This window comes from Ambystoma mexicanum, chromosome 9 (genome assembly GCF_040938575.1).
Source record: "Ambystoma mexicanum isolate Mex_15411 chromosome 9, UKY_AmexF1_1, whole genome shotgun sequence".
NCBI lineage: Eukaryota > Metazoa > Chordata > Amphibia > Caudata > Ambystomatidae > Ambystoma > Ambystoma mexicanum.
The window spans coordinates 739029374-739056584 of NC_090931.1; the positions used below are offsets into that span (position 1 = coordinate 739029374).

The window sequence follows — 27211 nt, forward strand, 5'->3', positions numbered from 1 at the left end:
CTGCAACAGCTCAGAGAACAACATTAGGCTGGACCGCAGCGTTGCAGAGAAGGGAGTGTCAGATCACGGAGGCATGGCTGACTGTTGGTTGGTTGTGTACGAGGGTGTTCAGGAGGAGAGCCCCGAGCAAGCCCACAGAGGTACCAAGAGGCACGGCTAAGGGGCTCGGGTTGTGAGGTTAAAAAAAGGCCGCCCCCCCCCCATTTGAGTAACCCGATTGACATGCAGCAGCAGAGGGTAAAGGGCCGTACCCCCACACCCCCCCCGCGCCTGAACAGCCCCACTGGGAGACGGACTAGAAGGGCATAGGTGAGAAGTGCTGGGGGAGCCTGGGGGCTGAGAGCCAGGGCGAGCATTGGATGGCCTGAGGCCTGCTCGAGCCAGTGTAACCTGAGACGGTGGACACGGGGCTAGGCCACACCATACGGGAGATCCCAGCACCATCGGGGACAGGCATGGGACTGATGACACGTCGCCCATGGACGCAGTGTACACAGGACTGGAGGGACTGAACGCTTCCACAAAAAGGGGGCTAGTCAGTGGACAGCTGAAATGCACAGAAGTTTGAGAGGCCTCATCCAGAGCCCGAAGCCCTGACCATCAACAAGGCGCACGGACACCAAGGGCCACCGGAAAAGGAGTGAATAGTAGAACTAGTGCAGGGAGAGAGTTGAAAGGACTACACAAGGCACCCTGCAGACAGGGCCCGAGGTGAAACATTCTGGTGCCCAGAGGTGCCGTGTCCAGCAGGCGTTCCCAAGGGACCACGCTGGAGGAGCCCCGGGGGTCCCCAGGACACAGAGGTAGCGCTCTGGCAGGGATTATTGTGTCTCCAACGATTCCAGAGAAGATCAGGCAGTGGCCAGAGAGGAGCGCCCCCCCCCCCCCCCCAACCATGATAAAATGGCCCCAGACCAGACTAGGGACGACCTAAAGGATATATTCCAGGAAATTAAGAAGATCCGGACAGACATCCAGGCGTCGATCTGTAATCTTAAGGGTCATGTGGACAAATTATGGAGGGGATGGAGAACAATCATTTACAGATGTACCTCCAGGACATGAAATATGAGGCACGCCTGACGGACTTGGAGGTGAGGGAGGAAGAAACCTTTCTGAAATTGGATGACTTGGAGAATAGGGAGCACCTGAACAACCTGCGCATCCTAGGAGTCAAAGAACAGAAAATAGAAACGGCAACAGAGGTGGGCAGTGTGAGGCTGGAAATGCATCGGAGGGACAGGGCCTCCGTATCCTGGTCCTTTACTGCTTTTTATCGTGTGTTCTGTCGTGTTTTCCGCGCAGGAGTTCATGCGGGACTCCTGGCGGTGCAGCCCTCTCTCTTTTGGTTTGGTGAACGGACCCGTGGGATACCCTTATGGCACCCATGGGTGGGGGTACAACCCTGTGCCCCTAGTGCATGTTTTTGGGCACCTGTGGGTGGCCCGCAGAGCAGGGTATGGGCTGGTGGTAGCTCCATGCTGAAATTGACAGGTGCGCGGAGTATCCTCCATTTTGGGATACCCCGGCCCTGCCATTGGGATCAGTTGATTGCTGATGGAAAACAAGATGGCCCTTGTGGCCTCTTGCTTTCTATTACCCATTACCTTGTTTTCCCAAAGTCCTGGGAAGCCCTGACTCTGTCCCTTCCCCCTGACTGGCTGTTGGGTGGAAATGCCATATATGGTGGTGTTGTGAAGGCCCGGCCAGACTAGCTAGAGCCTTCCCGGTGATGTACGTTGTGGGTACCTCCTGTGGGTGGGACCTGGGTGAATAGAGTGTGTGACGAATATGCATTCTGTGTTGTGGATGTATAGTATCTGGTGGTTGACACAATGACTGAGACCAGCACTGCCCGAAACCGGTATGAATGTAGCTTAGAGTGTTGAATGGCTCGGTACTTGTCCCAATACACATAACTTGTTGTGAGTGTCTGGAGAGAAGTGAATGGCCCGAATACCTTGTGTGCCATGAATGCCCTTGTTTGTTTGTTTATTTATTATGCGCACCAGACCCGAGGGTATTAGGGCGCAGAAGAAGGAAAAGAGGGTTGTTCAGCTTAGGTTACATTGCTGTGCGTTACAGTACAAAATAATAAACAGTGTTGGCTTGTATCATACAAGAGAGCAAAGGATGGCGAAGAGCATCAAGCCACAGTTATATACAATTATACAGATACAGATATATATCTACAGTTATACGCAGTGGTGTGGTAAAAGGTCAGATGTCATGCTCCTTAATCCATTGAATGAGGTTAGATCTGAAGTGTAAGTAGGGAAGGTCTTCTCTTAAAGAGGGTGGGAGTGAGTTCCAGTTTTTGGCAGCTTTGACCGGGAAGCTACTACCACCAGTCTTCATACGTTTGTATCTAGGTACTTGAAGTAGGTTAGTATTAGCTGTTCTAGAGGGGCGATTAGTGGAATGTCTCTGGAAGTAAGGTACTGGGGGGCGGCCATATGTAAGCATTTATGAGTTAGGGAGGCTGATTTGAGGAAGATTTTATCTTTGGTGGAGAGCCAGTTGTTGGATCTTCTAAAGTCAGATATATGAGCTTTCTTGGGAATGTTGAGGGCTGCTCTTAAAGCATTGTTTTGTAAGATCTGTATCTTGTTGGTAATGTATTTGTTGCAGCCTATGTATATGGCGTTAGAATAATCCAGTTTAGATAATACCAAGGCTCTTACTAGAGTGATGCAGTTAGGTGTAAGGAAAGGCTTAGCTGCTCTAATTAGCTTACACGTGTAGGCGGTGGCCGAGGCCATGGAATTTACTTGTTTTTTGAAGGTGAGAGTGGAGTCAAGGTAAAAGCCAAGAGTTTTCACTTCCTTGGCTACGGGGATATTGTTATCGTCTATGGTGAAGTTAGAATATAGGTGGCCTAATTTATTGATATTCGCCGTGGTGCCCAAAATGAGGAGTTCTGTTTTGTCATCATTCAGGCATAGTCCATGAGAGGCCATCCATGCCTGGATGATGAGATATACTCTATTCACAAAGGCCAAATCCTTGTCGTAATCTCCCGTCAACGGGATGAGGATCTGTTTATCATCTGCATAGTTAGTGTAGGTAATAGCCAGGCCATCTAGATCATAAAAAAGGGGCTTTGTGAAGATGTTGCACAGAGTGGGTGAAACACATGAGCCCTGAGGCACACCGCAAGTGATAGGAATAGCGTCTGCGGCTGCTGAAGGTGCAAAGACCCGCATAGTTCTATTGTCTAATAAGGATTGAATCCAGCCTATGGCTTCTTGTGAGAAGTGGGTGGACGAGTCTAAGTGGTGGCAGAGAGTCTTATGGTCAACCAAGTCAAACGCTGCTGAGAGGTCGAGCAGCAGAAGTAGTGCTGTGTTACTGTTGTCTCTCAGGGTGTCTATTTGTGCTTTAAGGCCAATCAGTGCAGTTTCCGTTCCGTGTTGCGGTCTAAAACCTGACTGACGTACTCCTAGGAGGTGGTTACATTCCAAATATTGTTGAATTTGGAGGTACGCTACCTTGTCCATAATTTTAAGCGGGAATGGTACTGTCGTAATGGGACGATAATTTGTAGGAATGGTCGGGTCAAGTGTTTTTTTAGAAGTGGGAGGACCCACGATTGTTCAAATTGTTGGGAATGGAACCAGAAGAGAATGAGGCGTTTATGAGTTTGGATATAAATGGGGAAAGGTCTCTTGCGGCATCCTTTATAATTTGTGCAGGGCAGGGGTCGCCGTGGCAGTTGGACGGTTTGAGAGTTAAGATAACCTTTTCAACTTCTAGAATTTAAACTTTCTTAAAGTTAAAAAGGGGTTTAGATATTTCGGACAGGGTGAGAGGTGAGGAGGAGTTCGAGGGCACAGGGGCCGTAATGTTGTTGGAGTTAGAGGCGAGGAGGAGGGATTCTTTTTTGTTGTTAATCTTTGCCTGCAAAGTCGTTATTTTGATAGCTAGAGCGCTCTGAATGCTGGTGCACCAGGTTTTGTCCTTAAGGCAGGTGTCAGGGGCTTGGATAGGTGTTTCCAATTCTTTGAGGATTGTGAACAGTTCTTTGGTATTGGACTTAGCTCGAGTGATGCGCAAATTGTAGGATTCTTGTTTAGCAAGGCTTATTTCTTTTTTGTATAGGGAGGCTAATTTGGTGAGGTTGTTTTTGTTAGTTTCAGAAGGGTTTAATCTCCACATCTGTTCACATTTACGTTTTTCGAGTCGTCTGGCTTTTAGGTGGGGAGAGAACCATGAATTAACATGTTTTTTTTGTTTGCTTTTTCTAATTTTCAAAGGTGCTATGGTGTCTAAAGCGGATAACATTACCTTATTGTATTCTTCGACCAAGGTATACGGGTCTGCAGAGTCGGGGAGAGAATTCAAAGTAGGGATGATCAGAGGAATAAGTTTGTCAGCTGTAATGTTCTTTTTGTTCCTTGTAGGAATAGCAGGGTCTATACGGATAGTATGATAGGGGGCTGTGGTTTCAAGGGCGAATGAGATCAAATGATGATCAGTCCAGGGCAAAGGCGTTATGGAATTAATGGACGTTACACAATGGTGTTCCACTATCCAATCAAGGGTTCTGCCCTTAGTATGAGTAGCGCGTGTTACCTTTTGGGTGAAGCCTAATTCCTCAATGGAATCGTTGATCTGTGTTGCATTAGGATCTGAGGGGTCTTTATAGCCTAGATTAAAATCTCCTAGGAGAAGGCTTGGTGATGTATTTTTGAGGTTATCCAAGAGGATGTTAGTGAGATCTTCTTCAAAGGATCCTAGAGGACCTGGAGGTCTGTAGATGAGGTTTGAGTAGATGAGGTAGTTAGTTTGGCGGTCAGGAGTTCGCAAGAGTCTACCTTTAGTGGGATATCAAGTCTCAGTGCTAGGCTAGTTTTTGCAATTATGGCTAGGCCACCGCCTCGAGAGGAGGTGCGGTCTATTCTTAGAAGAGTATAGTCCTCAGGAATGGCTAGCATAATTGCTGGGCTTAGTCGTGATTGGATGCTTGAGTGTGACCCAGCGGAATGAATGGGAGATCAACAGTATATCTGGGGACCTCTCACTGCTAGGAATCGTGTTCAGAAGCTGAAGTCCACTACGACGAGTAACTGAATCTTGACCTTGAAGCCCCGCTGGACGAGAAGAAGTGCTGTTGCTCGCTTTCACAATCTGAAAGCTGCTGTGCCTCCAAGGACTGACCCAGAGAGGACCTGGTAAGGCGCCCTCTTCCCGAGCTACGAGGGACCATCGTGCACAGCTGATCTTTGCCAAAGCTCCCTGGTAGACAGACATTCGACAGGCTGCCGACCCGAGACGGGGACTGCCGCGGAATCTCAAAGAGAAGCACTCGTACTGTTGTCCGCCACTGTCGACGACCGCGTCGCCAACCGGAGCCGCCGTGCTCCCGTTTGCCTAAGAACTTCAATTGATCGGACGCTCTCGTCTGCATCGTCGCCCGCTTTTCTCCCGCTGGAGAAGGCCCGACCGTCGACGCGCCCAGGAGCATCTGCCGGTGGGGTTCCCGCCACCTAAAGACCGCAGAGACGCCGACTACTCCACGCCTGTGTTGGGCCACAGTTCTTCATCATCTCTTTGCGGTCCAGAACTATCGTCACCGAGGTGCCCCGCACGCTTCTTCCATGCAGGACGCCAACGCTCTGTCGTCGACGAGCACCACTAGGAACGAAGCTGCTGTTAGGCAGAAACCTGTGAGTTGCCTGTGGGACCACTGCAAAAGATTTAGGACTACAGGCGTTGGCAGTAAACCCACTTGGTAGTAGTCTGTACCACACAGATTCACTTGGTAGCTGTGGCTGAGCAGTCCAACTTCCCTCAAGAAGAGTGAGCCAGTATATAGAGTATTCACAATAGGTCAAGAGAACAAGTAAACACTGACCAGGGCTGTGTGTAAGAGATGTGGTTTTACCACATCTAGAAAAACACACAGGCACTAATAGTAAGCAATTCAAAAACAAGGTCACTAAAAGATATACACTCCCTTAAAAGAATATTAGACAAGTCTTAAGTAAAGCCCCACTTATTTTCAGACAGCGGTGAGCGCTTAACGTAGATGGCACTCTAATTCGTTTTAACAAGGGAGAGAAAAGCAGACAATAAATTGAAACAGGTCCCAACACTTTTACAAGAACACAACAAGGGAGGAAGGCAAAGTAAAACTGAAGTTAGAGTTCAATAGGGTGGATCCACTTTAAGAGGATCAAAACGAAATGTGTCCAAGGTCACACGGTTGCAGTGCACAAAAGTCTTGTAATGGTTCAAAAAGGAGTTGGACCAAAGAAAGGGACCAGTTAGAGGGACAAGGCGGCCAGCCCAGTCCAGAAGGTTAAGGGGTTATTATTACCTTGTAGCAATCTTTAGAAAGGGAGGCCTGGCTGACACGGTACCTTAAAGTCATGAGAGTACTCCAGCGGGGGCAGTTGTTCCTGGCAACGGATGAAAGTCGGTGCTTCGTCCGGGGGAAGAGAGGATCTCGTCGGGGAGGAAGACAGGAGTCCGTTGCACTGCCAGGGAAGAAACAAGCCGCAGAGTTTCTCAGGCACAAGGAGCGGTCCGTTGATTCGCGGTCCAGTGGTAAGTGGCTATCCGGCTGCCGGGGTGCTTGGCACGGGCAATTCGACCACAAACCGGTCTGGGGTGCGAAGAGAAGAAGGTAAACTGGATGTGCCCACCAGTCAGGGGAAGAAGCCTCTCCAGCCGGGAGATCTTCTCCGTCGTCGGGAAGTGGTGAGTCAGTTCTGCAGGGCTCCACCGGTGGGGTCGTCATGGTAGGTCGGCTCAGCTTCTCCCTCGTCGGATTTTCAGGTCCTGTTGTGACTTCTGAAGTTCCAGTCCCCAAAGCCCTGCTTTTATGCAGCATACCCCCATTCACTCAGCCTAGCTGTCAATCAAAAAATGCTAAGTGGTGGGCCAATCACACAAGAGTGCGACTTGAGTTACCAAGGTAACTCAGTCCAGGGTGCCTAAACCCCCTCCCACACCCCCTGTGGTACCCAGACAGAGTGGCATCACTTTTGGAGGCTTCTGTGGAGAAGCCCGCCAAAAAGTGGAACAAAGGGCTCGACTTGGGTTGGAGTCACAGAAGAGAACACAAACACCATTTTAGAATCGAGTCTTGGCAAAAAATACCAACCAGCGAATTAATATTAAATAAACCAGTGGTATGTTCAAGGCTATGAGAATTAAATCATTAAAGTTGGTAACCTCGAACAATGGGAAAATCCCAGAGAGATATATTCGCGGTCGAATATAAAAAGTAGTATCCACTGCCACCAGCCAAAACTCGATCAGGGGGGACGGAGACGTGCCCCCTCGACTAACAGACCCCGGGGCAATCGAATTGCCCCGACCAGTATGTCCACAATATGATGGTTTATACTGGTTTCTGTTCATAATTTGGCACTAGTAAAGCGAATGATGAGTTTACATGCCCTGGGAGACATTAGTCAGTCCCAGGGTATGGAGTCTATGGTGGGGTGTCACTATGACACCCCTGTGTCACTGCACGGAGGGTGCAGTGTAACACAAATAGTAAAAACACATGAGACCCTATGGCGTAAAGGACCCCATAGCCCATAAAACACATAACCAGTCAAAGGAACACCATAAATCATATCATGTCCAAGAGTGGGAGAAAAAGAGTCTCACTCTTGGCAGGAGAAAAAAAAACAAACTCCAGAAATCCAGCAAAGCTGATGGGGGACTCACTAGGTTAGGAAATTCAGCCCAAAGAGAGAATTCTCCCTAACAGCTGCCACTTCACTGCCGTAGTTCAACCTGTTCACCGTCGGACTTTCGACGACCCGTGACTCCTGCCTCAAAGGGAGGGCACTCAAGAAGGCCCGCCGATTTCCCCGACACCGAACGCCGAGTACCTCGACGCTTCTTGGCGATCCGTGGCTCCTGCTTTAAAGGGGGTCACTCAAAAAGGATCAGTCGACGCATCTTCGGAGAACTCTACTCCCACCAGGTACATTGGGGGGGGGGGGGGTAAAACTTTAATAGGAGGAAGTAAGACTATTGAACATATGGACGGGGCTTGTGCTATATATCCTTATTTACAGGTTGCCCAGGTGGGGGTCGGGGGGATCTCCAGAACTGTGCCTATTGGTAGGGGTCAGCATTCTGCCTATTGTTTCAACCATCTTGCGTTCCTTCCTATCTCTATTGCTGGTTTCCTCGTTATTAATCTGTGTGACATTTTAACCGTACAGTTGATGCACTTTAATGAGATTCGATAACATTGGTGGTACCACTTTAGAATTGTATATATTTATCATTATTGACTTCCGAGTACAAAGTGCGTTATTGTGATTGTGTACATACCTTTGAATATTAATTATATAAAGACTTTTTTTCAGTAATACAGTGTGTGGACATTCCTTTGTGCGGGTTCGGGGACTACACTGTACTTAAGAACCAGCCTGCATCACCTCCTCAGAAGCTAGGCCTTGATTGCTCGTCCATTGCTACCTTATAGAGAATCTTGGCTGGGGGCCTCTGTGCCTCTCCTCTACCATATAGAGAGCAGAAGTACAGACACCCCCTACCAGTCTTTACAGGCAGGAAGGTGCAAGGACTGATCAACCAGGTGTTTCCCCTGGAAGGTGGAAAGGAGGTGCAATTGGACAGGGCTCACAGAAGAGGAGACGCAGGAGGGAAAGGGTCGAGGTCAATACTAGTCCGCTTCCTGAGGTACAGAGGAAGACTTGAAGAAGGCAAAGCATCTGGGGAGCTTCCAATATGAGGGGGACACAATCAGAGTGCTCCAGGATCTTTCCTGACTAACACTGTCCCGTCAAAGAGATTGTCGCCCCCTCACACAGTGGCCGACGGAAGAAGGCATCAGATACCGTTGGTCCTTCCCATTTGCTCCATCATTTGAGAGAGGAGAGGTGGACTATCGGGTGACCAGTGGCCAAGAAGCACAACAGGTCCACAAGGTCCTCAAGGGTGAAAATTTGAGGGAAGGCCTGGAAGGAACAGTGGCCGGAGGGTCCAGAGTGTAAAGAAATGCTGGGTGTCAGGAAGTTCAAGAAGCTTAACAACCCCCACGCACCTCCTGCAGAGGAAGCTCAGAGACTCTTGAGAAAGGGAAGGGGCTAATGAAACGGTCAGGTAAGAGTGTAGACTGTGGGGGAGTTGCAGTGGCAATTGAGACGGTGGGCGAGGCAAACAGTCGCCCCTGTTGGCCCATCACAAGGTGGGCATCTTGAAAGGGAAATTTTTTTTTTGTTTGGGGGGGTGGAGGGTAGAGCATAGTGAACGTAAAGATGAAGGCCGCTGCATCACAAGGGGCCGAGTGGTCGGATACGAATTTAAGCTTTCGGGTGGCATGCACCAAAAATGGGGGTCCTGGTTGGGGTCTCTGAAGGTTAAGGGCCTGAACACACCCACTAAGCGGTCACTATTGGGGAGGGAAATGTGCAACTGGGATCACAATGTATTGGTGGTACAAGAGAAAAGGGTACTTCAGGGGGTGGCTAGCCGTACCGGGGGTGGCGAGAAGTATCACAGGGGTTCATGTTGAACAGGTCTTCTGGGCCCACCAAGAGGAGGTGGGGGGGGAATGGAGAATTATCCTTAACCGGAGAATTCGGATAGTTGAACCCCTGGTCTGGAGGAGGGCTGATGGGAGGGCTCTGGCGATTTAAGGAACCCTCGAGGGAGTGTGGTTGACCATTGCCCCGGTATATTGCCCAAACACGGGACAGCCACAATTCTTATGGGAAGCCGTGGGGGAAATACTTAGCCGCACAGTGGGCCTACTGCTACTGGAGAGGGGTAGGGGGGAGGGGGGGTTAATATGTGGGCAGATCCAGCTATGGACCATGGTGGCGGGCAGGACGCCACAGGAGGAGGGGTGGTGCAACTGAAAGGGGAACTGATTAGCTTACACGTCAGACCAGGGCCTGATGGATGTATGGAGGGAATGTCACCCTGTGGAGAGGGGCTTCACCCTCTCCCCCGATCACAGATCCCAAACAAGGATCGATTATTGGTTCATGCATCAGCAATACATCAGTAGGGTCGCCACTGGCGACCTCACCCCTACCAGTTGGTCAGACCACGACATGGTGGGTATGGACATAGTGCTGACGGGATTGAGGATTTAAGAATTGTGGCTGTGCAATTATGCCCGCTGAAGGACACTGTCTTTGCAGGGGAAATGAAGGATGCAATTGAAGAGTGCTTTCGCTTGAGTGACACAGAGGTGGGATCTGGCATGATGTGGGATGCAGCCAAGGGGACCTGGAGGGGGCTCCTTATCCGAGAGGGCGCCGCCAAGAAGAGTGTTAGGACCGTTCTAGATGAGAAACTGAGTAGAGATGCGCAAGTTGGAGACATCTGAAGGCAAAGGGGAAGGGAGGAAGGAAGGTTTGAGCCTAGCAAGGGAGAAGCATCATGAGCTGAGTAAACTGGAGGTGGGGGAAGGCGATTGCCAGCCTGCAGTTTCTGGAACAAAAGGTATTACGAGAAGGGGGACAAGGTTGACGCCTTGCTGGCGGCCAGGAAGGTGGGTATCAGGAGTTAGGGACTGGACAATTGCGCTCACTGGCGGGAGAGGTTGCACAGGAACTTGCCACGTTCTACAAACACCTCTATGGGATAGAGGGGGGGGGAAACAGAGGAGAAGAAGATGTGCAGATAATTGGGGGCGGTGTCCCTACCGAACCTCCAAAGTAGTGAGAGCATTGAACTGGAAAGGCCAGTCACCCAGGACAGGGGCTATGGGCAATTGGGGCGCTGAAGCTGGGGAGGACGGTGCACAGTTGGGTTCTACAAGACTGTTGCTGGAGCTCTCGCCCTAACACCTGGCAAAATTTAATACGTTTTGGATTCTGTGGTTCTTGTGGCAGAATCAGAACCTTAGGGTGGAATATGAACTTTAACACTCTCGAAGGATCACAGAGGTATGGGGCTCCCAGACCCGATGCTGTATTATAGGGTGGCACAGCTTAGGGCAATGGCCCAACACCTGATGGAGGACCCCGAAAGGCAGTAGGTATACCTAGAGAATCAACATATGCTCCCGGCAATGTTGGGGGAATGGCTCTGGGTTCCAAGGGGGGAGGCTCCCGAGGAGAACTCGAGAACACACGTTCCTCGGGGTCCACTGGGAGGCAATGAGCATAGGAAGGAGGGTGAGCGGGGTCACCACGTGGCCCTCCCCGATAAGCCATATGTGCCCATCCACCTGTACGAGACGTCCTACCAGAAGTTGCGATATATTTTGAGTGGTTTGAGGGAGGGCTTGCCAGGATGGGTCAATTGTGGAAGAGTGGGGAATTCATAGGTATACAGGAATCTATGCCCTAGGCATAGATACATTATCAGTGCTCCTGTAACCTCAAATTGTAGGGAATCTTCACAGCAGAGAAGTGGAAGGAGCAGATCCAGATGCATCTCACCCCAGTGGAAAAGGTCCTCGGCGGGTATACGGAAATTAGGTATTATATCACGCCTTTATGGGATCAAGGACGCTGGGAGGTGAGTGGGTGCAGGCTCGACCCAATGTTGGTACCATTTGGTCTCGAGACACGTGAGGGCAGGTGGCACGTCCTCCCACCACTGGCGCATTTTCTTCTTTTGGCATGCCGTGCCAGGTACTGGAAGAAGATGCTGCTTCCAGCTCTAAAAGAGTGGTCCAGCACAGCAAAGGATATATATTTGATGGAGAAGATTACCATGGCAATCCATGGAGGGAATGCATTGTTAGGCAGAAACCTGTGCAGTTGCCTAGGGACCACTGCAAAAGATTTAGGACTACAGGTGGTTGGCAGTAAACCCAATTGGTAGCAGTCTGTACCACCCAGATTTACCTGGTAGCTGTGACTGAGCAGTCAGACTTCTCTCAAAGATGAGTTAGGCAGTATATAGAGTATACACAATAGGTACAGAGATACAGTAGCACAAGCAAACACTGACCAGAGCTTTGGTGTAAAAGTATATAATTATTTAAAGAAACACTTGTAAATTACACTAGCACAAAAAGAGGTTAAGTAAATTCAACACATATATATATATATATACACACACACACACACACATACATACATACATATACATACACAACCCTGATTACTCATTAGACAAGTCTTAATGAGAAACACCACTTATTTTCAGACAGAGGTGAGCGCTTAACATAAGATGGCACGCTAATAAGTTATAGAACAAGGGAGGGAAAAGGCAAAGTTATGAAAGCACACAAATTTCAATACCTTTCAAAGAACCACAGTGAGGCAGGTTAGGCAAAGTCTACTGGAGAGCCAGGAAGTTCAAATGCCAGGCCCACTCTTAGAGAGAGCAAGCGAAATGTGTCCAGGATCACACAGTGGGGTTATACCCAAAGAGTCTTTGTAGATCGTTCATAAAAGATTGAGATCGAGTCAGGAAAAGTTAGTTAACAGGCCCCAGGCCCAGGTTAGAAAGTCGAGGATTTACTGTCACCCCGAACGATCTGTCGCAAGGGAAGCCAAGTGGGACACAGTACCTGAAATGGGAAGAACGCTCCAGCGGGGGCAGTTGTTCCTGGCAGCGGGTGCAAGTTAGTGTTTCGTCCAGAGGAAGAGGAGGTCTTGACGTGGAGGAAAGATGAAGGTCGCTATACTGCCAGGGAAGAAACCAGCCACGGAGTTCTCCGGTTACAAGGTACTACCCTTTTCTTCGCGGTAGTGGTAAGCCGTGGTATTCCAGTTGCCGGGGTGCTTGGCACGGGCAAGGCGGCCACGAGAGGGTCCAGGAAGGCGAAAAGACGGGTAAACTGGTTATCCCCACCAGTCAAAGGAAGAAGACTCTCCGGACTGGAGATCTCCTCGGTCGTCGGGAAAAGTGGTGAGACGGATCAGCAGGGCTCCACCGGTGGTGTCGTCGTTGGAGGTCGGCTCGGCTTCTCCCTCCTCGGATTCTTTAGGTCCTGTGGCGACTTCTGAAGTTCCAGTCCCCAAAGCCCTGCTTTTATGCAGCAAACCCCCATTCATTCAGCCTAGCGGTCACTCAAACATGCTAAGTGGTGAGCCGGGCCAATCACAGAAGAGTGCGACTTGAGTTGCCGAGGCAACTCAGTCCAGGGTGCCTAATCCCCCTCCCACACCCCCTGTGGTACCCAGACAGAGTGGCACCACTTTTGGAGGCTTTTGTGGAGAAGCCCGCCAAAAAGTGGAACAAATGGCGCGACTTGGGTTGGGAGTCACAGAAGCTAACACAAACGCCATTTTGGAACCAAGTTTCGGCAAAAAATACCAACCGGTGAATTTATATTAATTTAATAAACCGGCGGTATGTTCGAGGCTATATTAAAAAGTGGTAGCCTCGAACAATGGGAAAATCCCATAGGAATATATTTGCGGTCGAATATAAAAAGTAGTATCCACTGCCACCAGCCAAAACTCGGTCGGGGGGGACTGGACAGTGCCCCCTCGAACAACAGACCCCGGGGCAATCGAATTGCCCCGACCAGTATGTCCACAATATGACGGTTTGTACTGGTTCTGTTCACAATTTAAGACTAGTAAAGCCAATGGTGACTTTACATGCCCTGGGAGACAGTAGTCAGTCCCAGGGTATGGAGTCTATGTTTGGGGGTCGCTACGACACCCCCGGGATACTGCACGGAGGGTGCTGTGTAACCCACGTATCAAAAACACATGAAACCCTATGGGGTAAAGGACCCCATAACCCATAGAACACATACAAAGTCAAAGGAACACCCCCAATCATGTCTAAGAGTGGGAGAAAAAAAGAGTCTCACTCTTAGCAGGAGAAAAAAATAAATCCCAAAAAATCCAGCAAAGCTGCTGGGGGACTCACTAGGTTTGGGAAATTAGCCGTAACAGAGAATTCTCCCTAACATGCATCCATAGAGATGGAGTGACAACAATTTTGTAATACCTTCGGGGGGGGGGTGGGGTTGGGGGGGGGTGGCAGAGGAGACATATGGTCAAGACCTGGCTCGGGTAGACAACAGAAAGCACATCCTGGTGGGACTTCAGCTTTTGAGAACACTCGGACATTGATTTGCTTGTTTGCAGTTTAAATATCCAGAATGGCTTGTAACGGGCTTGTGTCATTGAACGTTTTGTTGCTTTAAAAATATGAATACAATTTAATTTACACCAAAAAAGCATAATGCTATTTTGGACAAAATGGGCAAATATATACACCACAAAATATGAGCAATCATACATCAGCTGCAAAAACAGCACTTAAGTTAGAAAAGCATGGTCACCTTTTTTGCACTGCATTCCGCAGTCACGGGTTGTTAAAGAACGCCCACAAGCAACATTTCTATCAACTACAGCAAAAAAGTTCAAGTTGTAAACTACCCTCAAATCCCACGTCAACACTTAACCAAATCGTGTGCTCGCATGCAAATCATTCATCTAACGGTGGCTTAGCTGACAACATTTGAAGTCCCGAAAATATTCAGCTCACACCATCAACTACTCCAACCAAAAAAAGCTTCACCTCATGACATTGCCACAGGTGTAATATCCGCGACTACTCATGTACTCAACAGCACAAAGTTTGCATCTTGATTACTTCAGGAACTTCTTTAAATGCAATTTCGCTTGATCCCCTCGGATTTTAAGGACTCGCTCAGTGAGCAAATTTTCTGTGATGTCACCACATATGCAAATTATGTGAACCCCACAAATATTTTGTCCAGAGTAGCCGCACAATCTGAGGGTGATGAGGAGGCGAAAAAACTGGCGCAGATAGGGTTTGTAGCATGAGATGTCGTGTAGACCGGGGTACCAGTTATACTAGTACCCCGGTCTACACGAGATCTCACTGCACCGTACTAGTAGTGGGGGACTCGTGTACACGAAGGCCTGCCTACCCTCTGGCCCGACTCACAGCACAGGCTGTATTGCAGTGAAAGCTGTCTTAGCCCGCAGTCTCAAGTTCAGGGGATTCGGGGGATACAGAGGATGCTCTGCTATTTCTGCCAGCCTGTTACAGAGGCTTACCTGTGTGTGGCCCTTCCTCCCTTCCTTTGACACGGGGAACGCGCAGCTATGCAAAACGTGAATTGTAGCCACGTTCTAGCTCCGAACACTGCTCTAACGTTACTCCTGCACCAACAACAACAAGGCTGCTTTGGAACGCATTACTGCTATGCAACGGCAGGAAGTAGTCCTGCAAAGGATCTGTCCATTGATTGGCGGATCGGCTAGCCAGTTGCAGCCCAGTGTGCATAGCTGTTGGGTGGAGCTTATCCTCGTCGAATTACCGATTCAGTTCCCGGAAGTAAAATCTAGTACTAAGCCACAGAAACACCACAGTTGCGGCCATCTCAAAAGTGTAACGTTTCACGTTCGATGTAAGCAAATGTACATCAAGAAAAAAAGTACGCTGGAAAACAATGAAGGAAAGTAAGTTAAGAATTTTTTTTTTGAAACACTACACAACCACTTTCAGCTACGATTATGATAATACTTCCAAAATTAGATTCTGATTGTGTTGATAAAAAAATAAAAATTAAAACCATTCGTCAAAAATATAAAAATTACTGTAAGTCAAGAAAAGCTACTATGCTACAAAATGACGCAGAGCACATGCTTGCAGTACTAATAAAACGAGATCTGAGGGCATTTTGGGTTACCTTGTCCAGCCTTGATGGTGTGGCAGAGGCTGACCAGTTGAATGCTATCCCAGAGGTTCAATGGGTAGAGCACTATACCAAATTATTTGATATAGGGGGAGAGGGATTAGAATATTGTCTTTTGGGGAAGAATCTGTCTAAGGATTCCTGGAAGCCTGTAATTGATTTTGAAATAGTACTTGGACTTATTTCTAAAGCCAAGAAATCTATGGCTCCAGGGCCCAATGGTCTAACTAATAACACATTTAAATCTGAGCCAGATCTCTGGGCCAACCTCCTCTCCCTGCTTTTCCAAGACGTTGTTAATTCTGGGAATGTACCCATCAGCTGGCAAACTGCCCACATTGTTCCAATTTTTAAAAGAGGTTTACGCCATAGCTCTCAACCATTTGTGTCGCAAAGGCGGGTGAAATCACCCGATTTTGTTTTTGGCGGGTGAGACGCCCATAGGAATGAATGGGCGTGCAGGAGGCTTGGCGGGTGAGTCAGCTCTTTACAAGGCGGGTGACACCCGCCAAAAGCGTGTGAATTGAGAGCTAAGTTTACGCACTTTGGTCAAAAATTACAGACCTATTTCCCTCATTGATGCGGACTGTAAGCTTTTTGCCTCTATGCTTCTTTGCCACCTTAACGTTTGGATCAAGGAAAATCATATTCTCCCGAAACAACAAACAGGTTTCAGGGCGGGCCACTCAACTAATCTTAATGGTCTTATTATTACTGCCCTGCAAAGTTCTACCTGGGGTAAATATGATGGTTCCCTCTACGTCACGTCTATCGACCTGTCTAATGCCTTTGATTTGGTAATCAGGTCAAGACTCTGGGAAAAGTTAACCAAATGGGGTATCCCGGCGGGTCTTTTGACTCTTATTATGGCAATGTCTGGTGCGATGAAATACAAACGGCCATGCAAACCAAATTGAAGACTCTCCAAAGCAAAATACTGGCTACCAAACTAGCCCTGCCTAATACACACATCCCTGTCCCACCACCAGCCTCGGACCCCCCCCAACCTTTTTCCTTCAAACCCATACAGGAAAAAGATATCCTCAACATAATGAGGAATATCAAACCCTCTAACTGTAAAGGTGATGCATGCCCAGCCACCATCATCAAGGACTGCACTGAAGCGCTAGCTCCCTTCCTGACAGCCTTTGTCAATGCGTCCTTTGCCACAGGGAAAGTCCCTGCCTCCCTCAAGGAAGCAATGGTCCGCCCTCTCTTAAATAAAACAACTCTTGACCCAACATCCCCTAACAACTACAGACCTATCACCACTGTCCCTTTTCTCCTCAAAATATTGGACAAAGCAGCCTACCTGCAGGTCCAGCACTTCATTGAAGAGGACAAACTCCTGGGACTCCGTCAATCTGGCTTCCGCCCCAGACACGGGACTGAAACCGCCTTACTTGACCTGAAAAACCAGATGGACGATGCCAGAGACATGGGCAAACCAACATTTCTCCTACTTCTTGACTTATCCGCGGCTTTCGATCTTGTAGATCACGACGTCCTATGCCACCACCTCTCCTCCACTGCCAAGTTCACCCCTGATGCCACTGCATGGATCACTTCCTTCCTACAAGACAGAACCATGCAAGTATTCTCTGACCTAGCCTCCGCCTCACCCTCCTTCATACTCTGTGGTGTGCCCCAAGGCTCTTGCCTCTCTCCCACCCTGTACAACATCTTCACACAGCCCCTCTTCCTCATCCTCGACGCTGTGGGTATCTCGTACACTAACTATGCTGACGATACCCAGATCCTCCTTACCCTCACTGGCAACTACGACACTGACTCCTTGACCCTTAACAACCTCTAAAACACCATCCAAGCCTGGATGGCAGACAATGGACTATGCCTCAATTCCGATAAAACCAAACTCCTCCTGATAGGTTCCACCGACACACTAAGAAATCTAGACTCCCAATTCTGTCACTTCACCATCGACACCATCAAAATACCTGTCTCAGACTCAGTCAAAACCCTTGGAGTCTATTTGGATTCCAACCTATCCATGGACAGACAAGTCAATGCAATAGCCTCTTCAGCTGCATATCACGCTAAACTAATCAACGCAGTCAGGCCCTTTCTCTCCAAAGAGAACTGCACAAACATAGCCAGAGCCATTACTGGCTCCAGACTAGACTACTGCAATGTACTCTTTCTAGGAACCTCCAACAAAAATCTGGAAAGGCTACAAGTCATACAGAATAGTGCTCTCCGTGCAGCCCAAGGCATTGCTAAAAGAGAACACATCTCGGAGGCTAGAAAACTAGCCCACTGGCTCCCAATTAAGGAAAGAATTGTCTTTAAAGCTCTTACACTGACCCACAAGTGCATTCACCTCACTGCTCCCGTTTACCTCTCGGAAAGGATCCACCCTGTCTCCTCCACAAGGCCAACCAGATCACCCTATACCAACATGCTCTATGTGCCACTAGTAAAAAGAGCCAGAGCGGGTGGTTCCAGCTACCCATATCTTGCACCAACACACTGGAATGCCCTACCTCCCACTATCCGAGGTGAGGCCTCCCTCATCGCCTTCCGTAAAGCTATGAAAACCATCCTCTTCACATAAGGTCCCTCGCATCAGCATGAATACTATACATATGACCAACTACATGGAATGTAATGACCAATTGCATAAACTGTAAGTATTGTATTATGTCTGTAATACATATAATGTACCAACGACTGCTACCATTCCTGTACCTCTGTAACTAGGCTCTCACAAGTAACAGCGCCTCAATGCCCGTGGGCTGCTTGCGCGCTATATACATTTACATAAATAAATGTATGAAAACTCGGGGGTCCATATTAGGCTTGATTTGGCTGGAACTCTTTCCAGAAGGATAAGGACCTGTATTGGGGTGAGACAGGGTTGCTCTTTAGCTCCCTGTCTTTGTATCCTCTATATGGCTGATGTGGGTGACTTTCTGGGAAATATAGGTATGGTGAGCGCTAAACTGGGGGACTTGAGGATCTCATGGTTGGCATATGCTGATGATTTTCTTCTCTTTGATCACACTAAAGTTGGCCTGCAGAGGCTCATTTGCAAATTTGAAGAATACGCCATTCTTAATGGGCTGAAGATTAACCCGAGCAAAACTCGTACCATGGTCTTTTCAAAGGGGAGAAAGGGGAATAACAAAGTATGGAAAATAGGTGGCGAAAATATCATCAGAGCACATAAAATTGTCTATCTCGGATTTCTCATTCTGGCCCAACCCTCGGTGATTGAACTCAGACGATTTCTCAGACACAAACTGCTCCCACTCATCTCCCAATCTATTAAACTGGACAACACATATTGCATGTTCTCTTTCAAGCCTGTAGTAGACTTTTTTAAGGGTAAGGTTACCCCTAAGCTACTCTATGGTATGGAACTTCACTATTCGGCACTTTTGACTTTTTGGGATTCTCTTGAGGGTATCTATTGGAGGAAAATTTTGAAACTGCCGAATTCTATTCCAATTGTGGCTATTAGATATGAACTAGGGCTAGTTTCACTGCGAGCCAGGATTCTTTGGAGGGTCCTTACTCTCTTTTCAGCTCTGCTCTCTCCCAAACTCGATACACTCTATGTTGAGGTGGGTCTTACAACTTTTTCCCAGGGACCTCTGGTTCGCAATCTATATCTTAACGCATTCAGTGATCTCTGTGACAAGACCCTGTCAGATATTTTCACTGATAGGGACACTCTGTTAACAAATCCCAACAGGGTTGAGGAGTGTCTTTTTAGTCATGATTGGAGCAACACCATTGAAAAAATGCATTCTTATTCCTCTCTGAGAGACCTACAATTCGATCATAAGAAAAGAGGTCTGTTGTCTTTTATTTTGACTCAATTCCCCAATAGATATTACCGCTCTCTTCTCCTCAAACTCAGATGGAATCTCCTTCCCACCCGGGAAGTCCTACATAAAAGGAAGGAGTTTTCAGATTTAGACTCTACCTGTCGCTTCTGTAAAACTTTGGGAGTGATTGAGACCTCCCGGCATCTCTTTTTAGATTGTGCTGCTCTGACATCACTAAGGGACAAATATTTAGCTAGATTCAAGAAAATGGGTCAAATGGGGGCTGATAATCTAATTTGGTCACAGTGTCTGGCCATTACTAATATCAAGGATGGACTTGCTGTGGCGGGTTTCATTAAAGCTCTAGATTTATACGCCCCCCTTTTATGATTATGCTTGAGTAAATGAAATTTTCAATTCTTGAAGGCCCATTGTGTATTTTAAACTGTACATTTTTTATGTTGAATTGTAAGTGCACTGAATCTTTTTTTTTTGGATCTATGTTTTTAAACATATGTTTGTATACTTGAAATTTAGATGTAATGATTGTTATGTGGAATGTGTTCTTTTTTTTCTAAAATCTTTTTTCTTTTTGTAAATGTTTCTTTGTAAACCATATACAATAATAAAAAAAAAATACTTCCAAAAGAACCGGAATACTTAATATGATAAACCAAGTGGAATTGTAATTGTTGTCCAATTCCAATAGATGGAAATGATAGATGTGTGGTTCGGAACGGATTTGAGGTGCCCTATGCAGCAAAAGAGCTGTGAGCCTCACCAATTTGCACATGTAGTGACATCATAGAAAACAAGCAGTGGCAAAGCCAACCGTTTTGGCTTGTTTACAAGTATTAGACATGCCAAGCACTGCTATTATATGCACACATGCCAACATTCTGTGACCAAAAATCTGTAGGAATCTCAAAGTTTCAAAAATATTGGAAAAAATCGGTATTTGTTGCCATTAAATCGGTAGGCGGTAGGATTGCTTAAAAAGCGGTATCCTACCACCTAAATCGGTAGAGTTGGCAAGTATGTAGCCGAGGGGAGCTGCGTTGTGCAGCTACGCTGAAGAAATAGCATATTGCACTTGCAGGCGGGTGGAAGTGGAGAGACTTGCGCAGGGTGGGGCTGAAACATGCAGTTCCCCCCCCCCCCCCGCTCCTGGCGCAAGCTCACACCTGCCAGAACTCATTAGGAGGAGTGGCTCACAATTGCATCAGCGGCTCGCCCCAGCATGTAAATGACTGGCACCAGGGAGCTGAGGTACAGTGAACCATGTGGCTGTTGATATCCAGAAGTGCTGGAGCGGATGTCACGGGCACCTCTGACAGTCTGGGGAGGTTGCACTGGCACACTGGTCTGCTAACTGCTGCCAGTAAGAACACACCATCATAAAAGCAGCAGCTTGGACACATCCCCACGGAAGAACGTTCCTTGGCTTCTGAGTACTTGCGCACCCTGCAACCATGGCTGAACAGGCTGCTAAATCCAGGCCAACAAACAAAAAGCAGTATCCTACTGCCTAAATCGGTAGGGTTGGCAAGTATGTATATGGGCTGGGACTCGTACCATTTTGCACCTGCTACCATCAATGGCCAGTTAATACCACTATGGCAGTGCCTGGCAAGTGCCTTCCCAAAGGCCCAAACTGTTGGAATTGCCAATGCGTGTTTCAAAATGTGCTGATTCTTTGGTGAGGCTGTCTTCAAAAAAACATTGGCGCCTAAAATAAGCTCTTGGGGCAGTAGTAATCTGTGCCATGCAGGTGGTGGGTGACTGGTCGATTTGGAGCGGACTGATCTCTTAAGTGAAAAATGGGCTCTAGGATAGAACACTCCTGTGCTGAGCTCTATTTGTTTTCTGGTTGTCACTAATTCCGTGCAAGATCACAGGTGCGGAAAGGTGAACCCAACACCTTTCATAATGAGAAAGTAGACATTCCTGGTTACCTTGCTGCAATTTGTTTTCATAGAGTTTTGTGATTACAAAAATATTACACGCTGAATGCAGTGTCTGAGATAGGGTTTTTTAATATGCAAAAGGTAGACAAATAGTCTAGAAAGTGGTTAGCCGACACATGTTTTGAACCCTAAGGTTCCTTTCGGCACCTAGGATCAAGATGTGCTCGCGCAGGCAACAGCCTTGAAATTTGAGCAGTTATTGAACTTCAACCATACGGCTTAACTCTCATTCCACATTCCAAGATCCAGATTACTTTTCTTGCCTTGAGAAGGAACCTTAGGGTTCGAAACACGTGTCGGCTGACCACTTTCTGGACTATTTGTCTACCTTTTGCATATTAAAAAACACTATCTCAGACACTGCATCCAGCATGTAATATTTTTGTAATCACAAAACTCTATGAAACCAAATCTCAGCAAGGTAACCAGGAATTTCTACTTTCTCATTATGAAAGGTGTTGGGTTCACCTTTCCACACCTGTGACCTTGCACGGAATTAGGTAACCAGGAATTTCTACTGATCTCTTAAGGGGTAATAGCGTGAACAGGAAACCCCAAATTGATTGTACCAATTTTACATGAAGCAAACCTAGGAGAGGTTTGTTCCTTGTCGCCTGGCTGGAAAAGCTTATTGGGTGAAACTATATTTTAAAGGCCCACCTGATCTCTACTTTCTCCTCTAACTTTCAGTGTTATATGGATGACACTCAGCTTTCCTTCAGACTTCCTTCCGCCTACTCTCCTCTCTTGCTCATTCCTGACTGTCTATTCGCGATTCAGGATTGGTGCAGATCCAACGATCTCTGCCTTAATGCCAGTAAGACAGAGATCTTTCTCATTGGGACCCCTGCTTTCCTTCTCACTCTGGCCACCCACCTTGGGCCCTCTTCCTTCGCCTTCCTGCACAGCAAAAAAACCTTGGTGTCATCTTCAACTCCACACTCCCTTTCTCTCCTTACACCTCAGACGTCGACAAGAAGTCCCACTACCAGCTGCACCTCCTAAATGGGACTCTTCCCTTTCTCACTTTCCCCCAGAAGCTCACTGTTTCCAGAGCCCTGGTTCTGTCTAGACTGCACTACTGCAACAGCCACTTTCTCAGTCTGCCTTCCTCTACTTTCCGCCCTGTGCAACGAATCCAGAACAGGACTGCAAGACTCATTCTTGGCCTCAAGCCCAGAGACCATATCCCTCCATCCCTGAAATCTCTCCACTGGCTCCACGTGGCTGCAAGGATCAAGTTCAAGACCCTTTGCATTGTCCACAAGGCTTTCTCTTCTGCTTTCTCTCTCTCCCTCCCCGGCTGATCAACCTGTCTGCTGCAACGACTGGTTGCTTGGCTACCCTCAGAGTCTCACTGGGTACCAGGCTCTTTCTTGATCAGTCACCCTTGCACTGCCTCCGGGCCTACCATGCATTTAGGGGCTGTAACTGTAACCCTACAGTCCCTTGTTCTCCTTGCGCTACCGAGAGCTGCGCTGGCTTTACTTACTCAGAAAACTGCTGCCCTGTTTTCCCCTCCCGTCTCCCTTGCACTTCCCCCTCCCTTCCCCTTGCACTTCTGATTCTCGCACTTGCATGATCTGAATGACACAAGGCCAAGTAAGATTGTTTGTCTTGTCCTCCCACTGTCTTCCTTCCCTTGTCTTGTCGCGCCTAGAAACACTTGTGTACAGCCGCGTTATAAATTACTTATCATATCATATCTTGCAACGGCAGAGTACCTGCAGTACCTTTCTGAAAAATGAATGAATGCGGTGTTGTTGTTTTGCCAACACCTTAAGCTAGCAGTTCCCAATGGCGCTAACAATGGTTTATTTTTATGACGGTTATGTGCTGCAAGATTGCTTCCAGATAACAGGAAGAAAATGCATGTGATGCTTGCAGTCTTCACATCCCACTGGAAGCACAGCAGTGAAAGGTGGCGTCATGCCTCAAACTTCCAGTATAGGTTACGGAAGAAGTTTTTAAAAAGTGGGAAATTCCCACAAGTCTACTCCTCAGAAAAGAACCAAGACCCAGTTTAAAATATCAAGACGACCAGCCATTGTCCTAGGATCTGCTCTAGCACAGCAGAAAGGTGACCAATACAAAGCCAAGCATTAGGGAACTGCTCTAACTGACCTCTAACATGACCTTTATTTTGTCTTGAAACATTTGTGAGTTGTGATTTTTCAGACGTGTTGGCTATTTTCTCTCCCTCCTTACGTATGCATGCCCCTCTTTAGTAGTTGTGTCTCCACCTTGGGTTTGCACATTTCAATGGTTAAACCGTTCCTGGCTCGTGCACAGTTTGTGTCCACCGCAAAGTTGCGGGTCTCGCATCACATCTGGGTCATCGATATTCAAAGTGTGATCCGCTCTGAATGTAGGCAATGTTTTGCTCGATTACCGTCCTTGTTAACACTCTTCACTCTCCAAAACCCTCAAATAAATGAATGCTCTAAATCGTCTTTATCGTAAGAAACGCAGATGAGTTAGCCTGCTTGATTTCAAGCATAGACAGCCCAGCTCTTTTTCCTTTCCATTCTCAAACTTGTAGAAAATAACAAAACTACCGGTCCCAGAATGCAAAATGAAAAAGCAGGACTAGATGGGCTACACACAGATGACATAGGAGGAAGTGACAACTGTGTAAATGTTGGGGGGTGGGGGGAGGACCGAATACAGAGCCATACCTGCCAACTGACTTGAAGGAAACATTGCAAGCCCCTTTAAGAGAAAGACATGGGCTTGGCAGGGACGTCATTTAGGGGTCGCCAGAGGTCGCAACTGCGACCTCTGAGGTCTCCCTTGCGACCTCTGAGGTCTCCCTTGCGACCTCTGGTTAAAAAAAAAACGTTTTTTTTTTGTTTTTTTTGTTTTTGTAATGCACCCTTTACTTCTGGAGTTTCTTTTTCCGGCCACTTAAAAAAAAAAAAAGAAAAATAAGAACAGGAGTGCCACAAGTCTAACACTTTCAGCACTGGCCACTGGAACATTTCTTACCACGGCTGAATTTGGATTTGTGGTGTAGATCTTGGATGGTTCCACTTGAGTCGACCCATGAGTAGTTGCGATCGCCATATATGATAATCAAGAAGTTCAGGTAATTTATCATGAATTCATCAATTAGGGAGGTAACTGAAGATATAAATATGTTTGAGGACATTTTTACCGGGTTCCAGTATACATTCACTAGAAGTAAGAATTCCTCTTGACTTGATATGTCGTTTATTGTTTGAATGATTGTGCCCTGTACAAAGGCATTTGGATGAAAAGACTTTATGACTATCCAGCCAGGCACGTCTTTGATCAAAGTTATAAGCCCGTAAAACTGGCGACCAGACACGTTTTTCAGGGCTGGAGTAAAGGTCAAAGAGAATCCTTCACATACTGGCGCAGTTCTCATCCAAGTTTCTTGGAAACAGATTATAGTATGATCTTCTTTCTTCAGTTCGTTTTCTTGGAGTAAATGCATAAATCCCCTCGTATTCCACGAAATTAAAGAGCATTCCTGTTCTTGACCTTTATGGGGGAGCTAATAGTGCTTTAACTGGGTTTTTTTGGTTTTTTCCATAGTATGTCAGAGATGTTTGTCCTCGGAAGATCTCTTTGACTCCTTATCTTCATTGACCTTCCCAAAATGTTCCTGTCTGGCACGTCTTCTTGATTCATTCACTCTATACGATTTTTCCAAAGAGGAAATCCTTTGGGACTTTGACACCAGACCTTTAAAGTCAGTCAGTTCATATGCGAATGTTAATAGCTCACTTTTTGTGCTTCTGAGGGTAGTTGCTACCAGCTGGGAGTGCACATGTAGCACAACCCAATCTGAACATTGCTCAGTTGAGTATTAGACTATGTTGATATCATCAGATTCAATGGTTCTGAGAGTTGGCACATAGTTTAACAATTTCATGATTTTTTGTCAATTCAAATTGACTTCCTTGTTGTATTGAAGGTGTCCAGGAGCACTAGGCTCCAGCAGATCCCACTGTACATAGCCCACATAGTGTATTTAATCCCGAACAGAATAGCAAAGTTGGGCCGAGCAGCGATACAGACTTGCCTGAAATGTGGGGAGGTGGATGCGGATTTGATTCATATGTTCTGGGCCTGTATAGAAATTGGCAGATTCTGGGGGGAGGTGGCTCAAGCATTAGCGAAAACAGATATCATTCTGGATACTGGATCCCCACTGGCTTGATTACTGGGGGGCTTTACAAGACCCAAGAGGGCCAAACATGTAAACAAACTTAGATCTAGCATATATATTAGCAAAACGCTGAATAGCAATGGGATGGAAGGCACGGGTGAGACCTCTAGTGCAAGTATGGTGGAAGGATCTGTTAAAATGGGCGAATGCAGAAACTTTGGTGTGGCAAGAAGCAGTGGTTAGGACCTCGGACCAGGGGGAAGGAGGGGTGGAGGCTTGGAGGCAGTTGATCGAGGAGTTGGTCACCTCCACGCGGGAAAGCAGAAAGGAAGAGGCAGTGCTAAGAAGGTGGGTGGTGCTTAGGCCAGGTAACCTAGATCCACTTGCACCTGCTCACCAACTGCAAAGGAAAAGAGGCTGGAGGGCTGCTTATGTAGGGAAAAGAGCGGCAAATCAGGAAAGCACCAGCAGTTTAAAGTGATTGACGGGTGGGCGGGGCTTAGGCCAGTTGACCTAGATCCACTTTCACCTGCTCACCGACATGCTTTTGCGAGTTCTATTAAACCTCTCAACTAAGCCATTGGGGTGCGGATGATAAGCCAATGAAAATGTATAAGTGACCTCACACTCTTTCCACATGGCTTGCATGCACCTAAACATGATGTTGCTGCCTCTGTCTGACACAACTTCTTTAGGGAAGCCAACCCTAGTAAAGATTCCAAGTATTGCTTTTGCAACTGACTTGATAGTCACATCTTCAATGGGATGGCTTCAGGATATCTGGTGGCACGGTCAACCAGCACCAAGATAAATCTATTGCCAGAGGATGTCTGAGGGTCAAGTGGACCAACAATGTTGATCCCTACCCTTTCAAATGGCACCCCCACCGCAGGGAGTGGCACCAACAGAGCCTGGATTGTTGAGCTATTCTTACCAGAAATCTGACAATTGGCACAACTCCTACAATGGGTTTCTACCTGGACCCCCATCTTGGGCCAGTAGAAATACATGGATAGCCTCTGCTTGGTTCTCTTGATCCCAAGGTGATCAGCTAGAGGAACTTCATGCACCAGTTGTAGGAGGAATGGTCTTACATGAAGGGGGACCACCAACCTCCTATGGTCACCTTCAGTAGACTCTGTGGGCTCACTGTACAGGAGCCCACCTTCACAACACATTCCATGTTTCCCAGGAGGTTCACCCTCAAGCTGGGAACAGGCCTGTCTCCTTAGGCCTTCCAAAGATGATCACTCACGTTGGCCCTTACTAAACTCTTCCCTATCAGTACCACCTTCAACCAAAAAACTGTGGAGTTCAGGATGGTCATGTGGGTTGAGAATTTCAGGCAGAACCTCTTCCTCATCAAGTTCTGGTGCTTGGCCAACTACCTTCGCCTCAGTGGTAGGTGAGTTAGGGGGAATATTCTCTTTCCCTCTTCTGAATGTTTTGACTCCCTTAGCCTTGGGTTTCCCCTTTTGGCTTTGGCTCAGTCTTGGACTTTGCCAGGGCAGCCTTTGTTTGTGACCTTGTACATGGTCTGCTGTGTGTCCCACAAGACCAAAGTCTCTGAGGTAATTGCCCAGCAGAACCTTTCCAGGGACCTGCCTCTGTACACTCACAGGTATCCTTACTACTGTACCATTAATGGTTAGATTTTACAGGCATTACCGGGAACCTGAGAGGGGGCCATCAGCTAACTTGGTGGGATTCAAGGGAGCTC

At 47.4% G+C, this 27211-nt stretch overlaps 2 protein-coding genes across 10 annotated transcripts in view; one reads left to right on the forward strand and one right to left on the reverse strand.

The window, feature by feature from the left end:
- Positions 1 to 15184, reverse strand: part of ORMDL1 (ORMDL sphingolipid biosynthesis regulator 1) — a 188800-nt gene extending 173616 nt beyond the window's left edge. Inside the window, exon 1 of the mRNA XM_069615648.1 lies at positions 14952 to 15184. The gene's annotated coding sequence lies outside the window, so the exon portion shown is untranslated. The remainder of the gene's footprint in view (positions 1 to 14951) is intronic.
- Positions 15185 to 15240: 56 nt separating this feature from the next.
- Positions 15241 to 27211, forward strand: part of PMS1 (PMS1 homolog 1, mismatch repair system component) — a 2204114-nt gene continuing 2192143 nt past the window's right edge. For 3 of the 9 annotated variants that reach the window (XM_069615650.1, XM_069615653.1, XM_069615661.1), the window contains exon 1: positions 15241 to 15356. In XM_069615650.1, coding sequence (XP_069471751.1) covers positions 15347 to 15356 — 10 coding nt within the window. In that variant the 5' untranslated portion in view covers positions 15241 to 15346. The remainder of the gene's footprint in view (positions 15357 to 27211) is intronic. The other 6 variants (XM_069615649.1, XM_069615657.1, XM_069615655.1 and 3 more) reach the window with 3 other exon arrangements.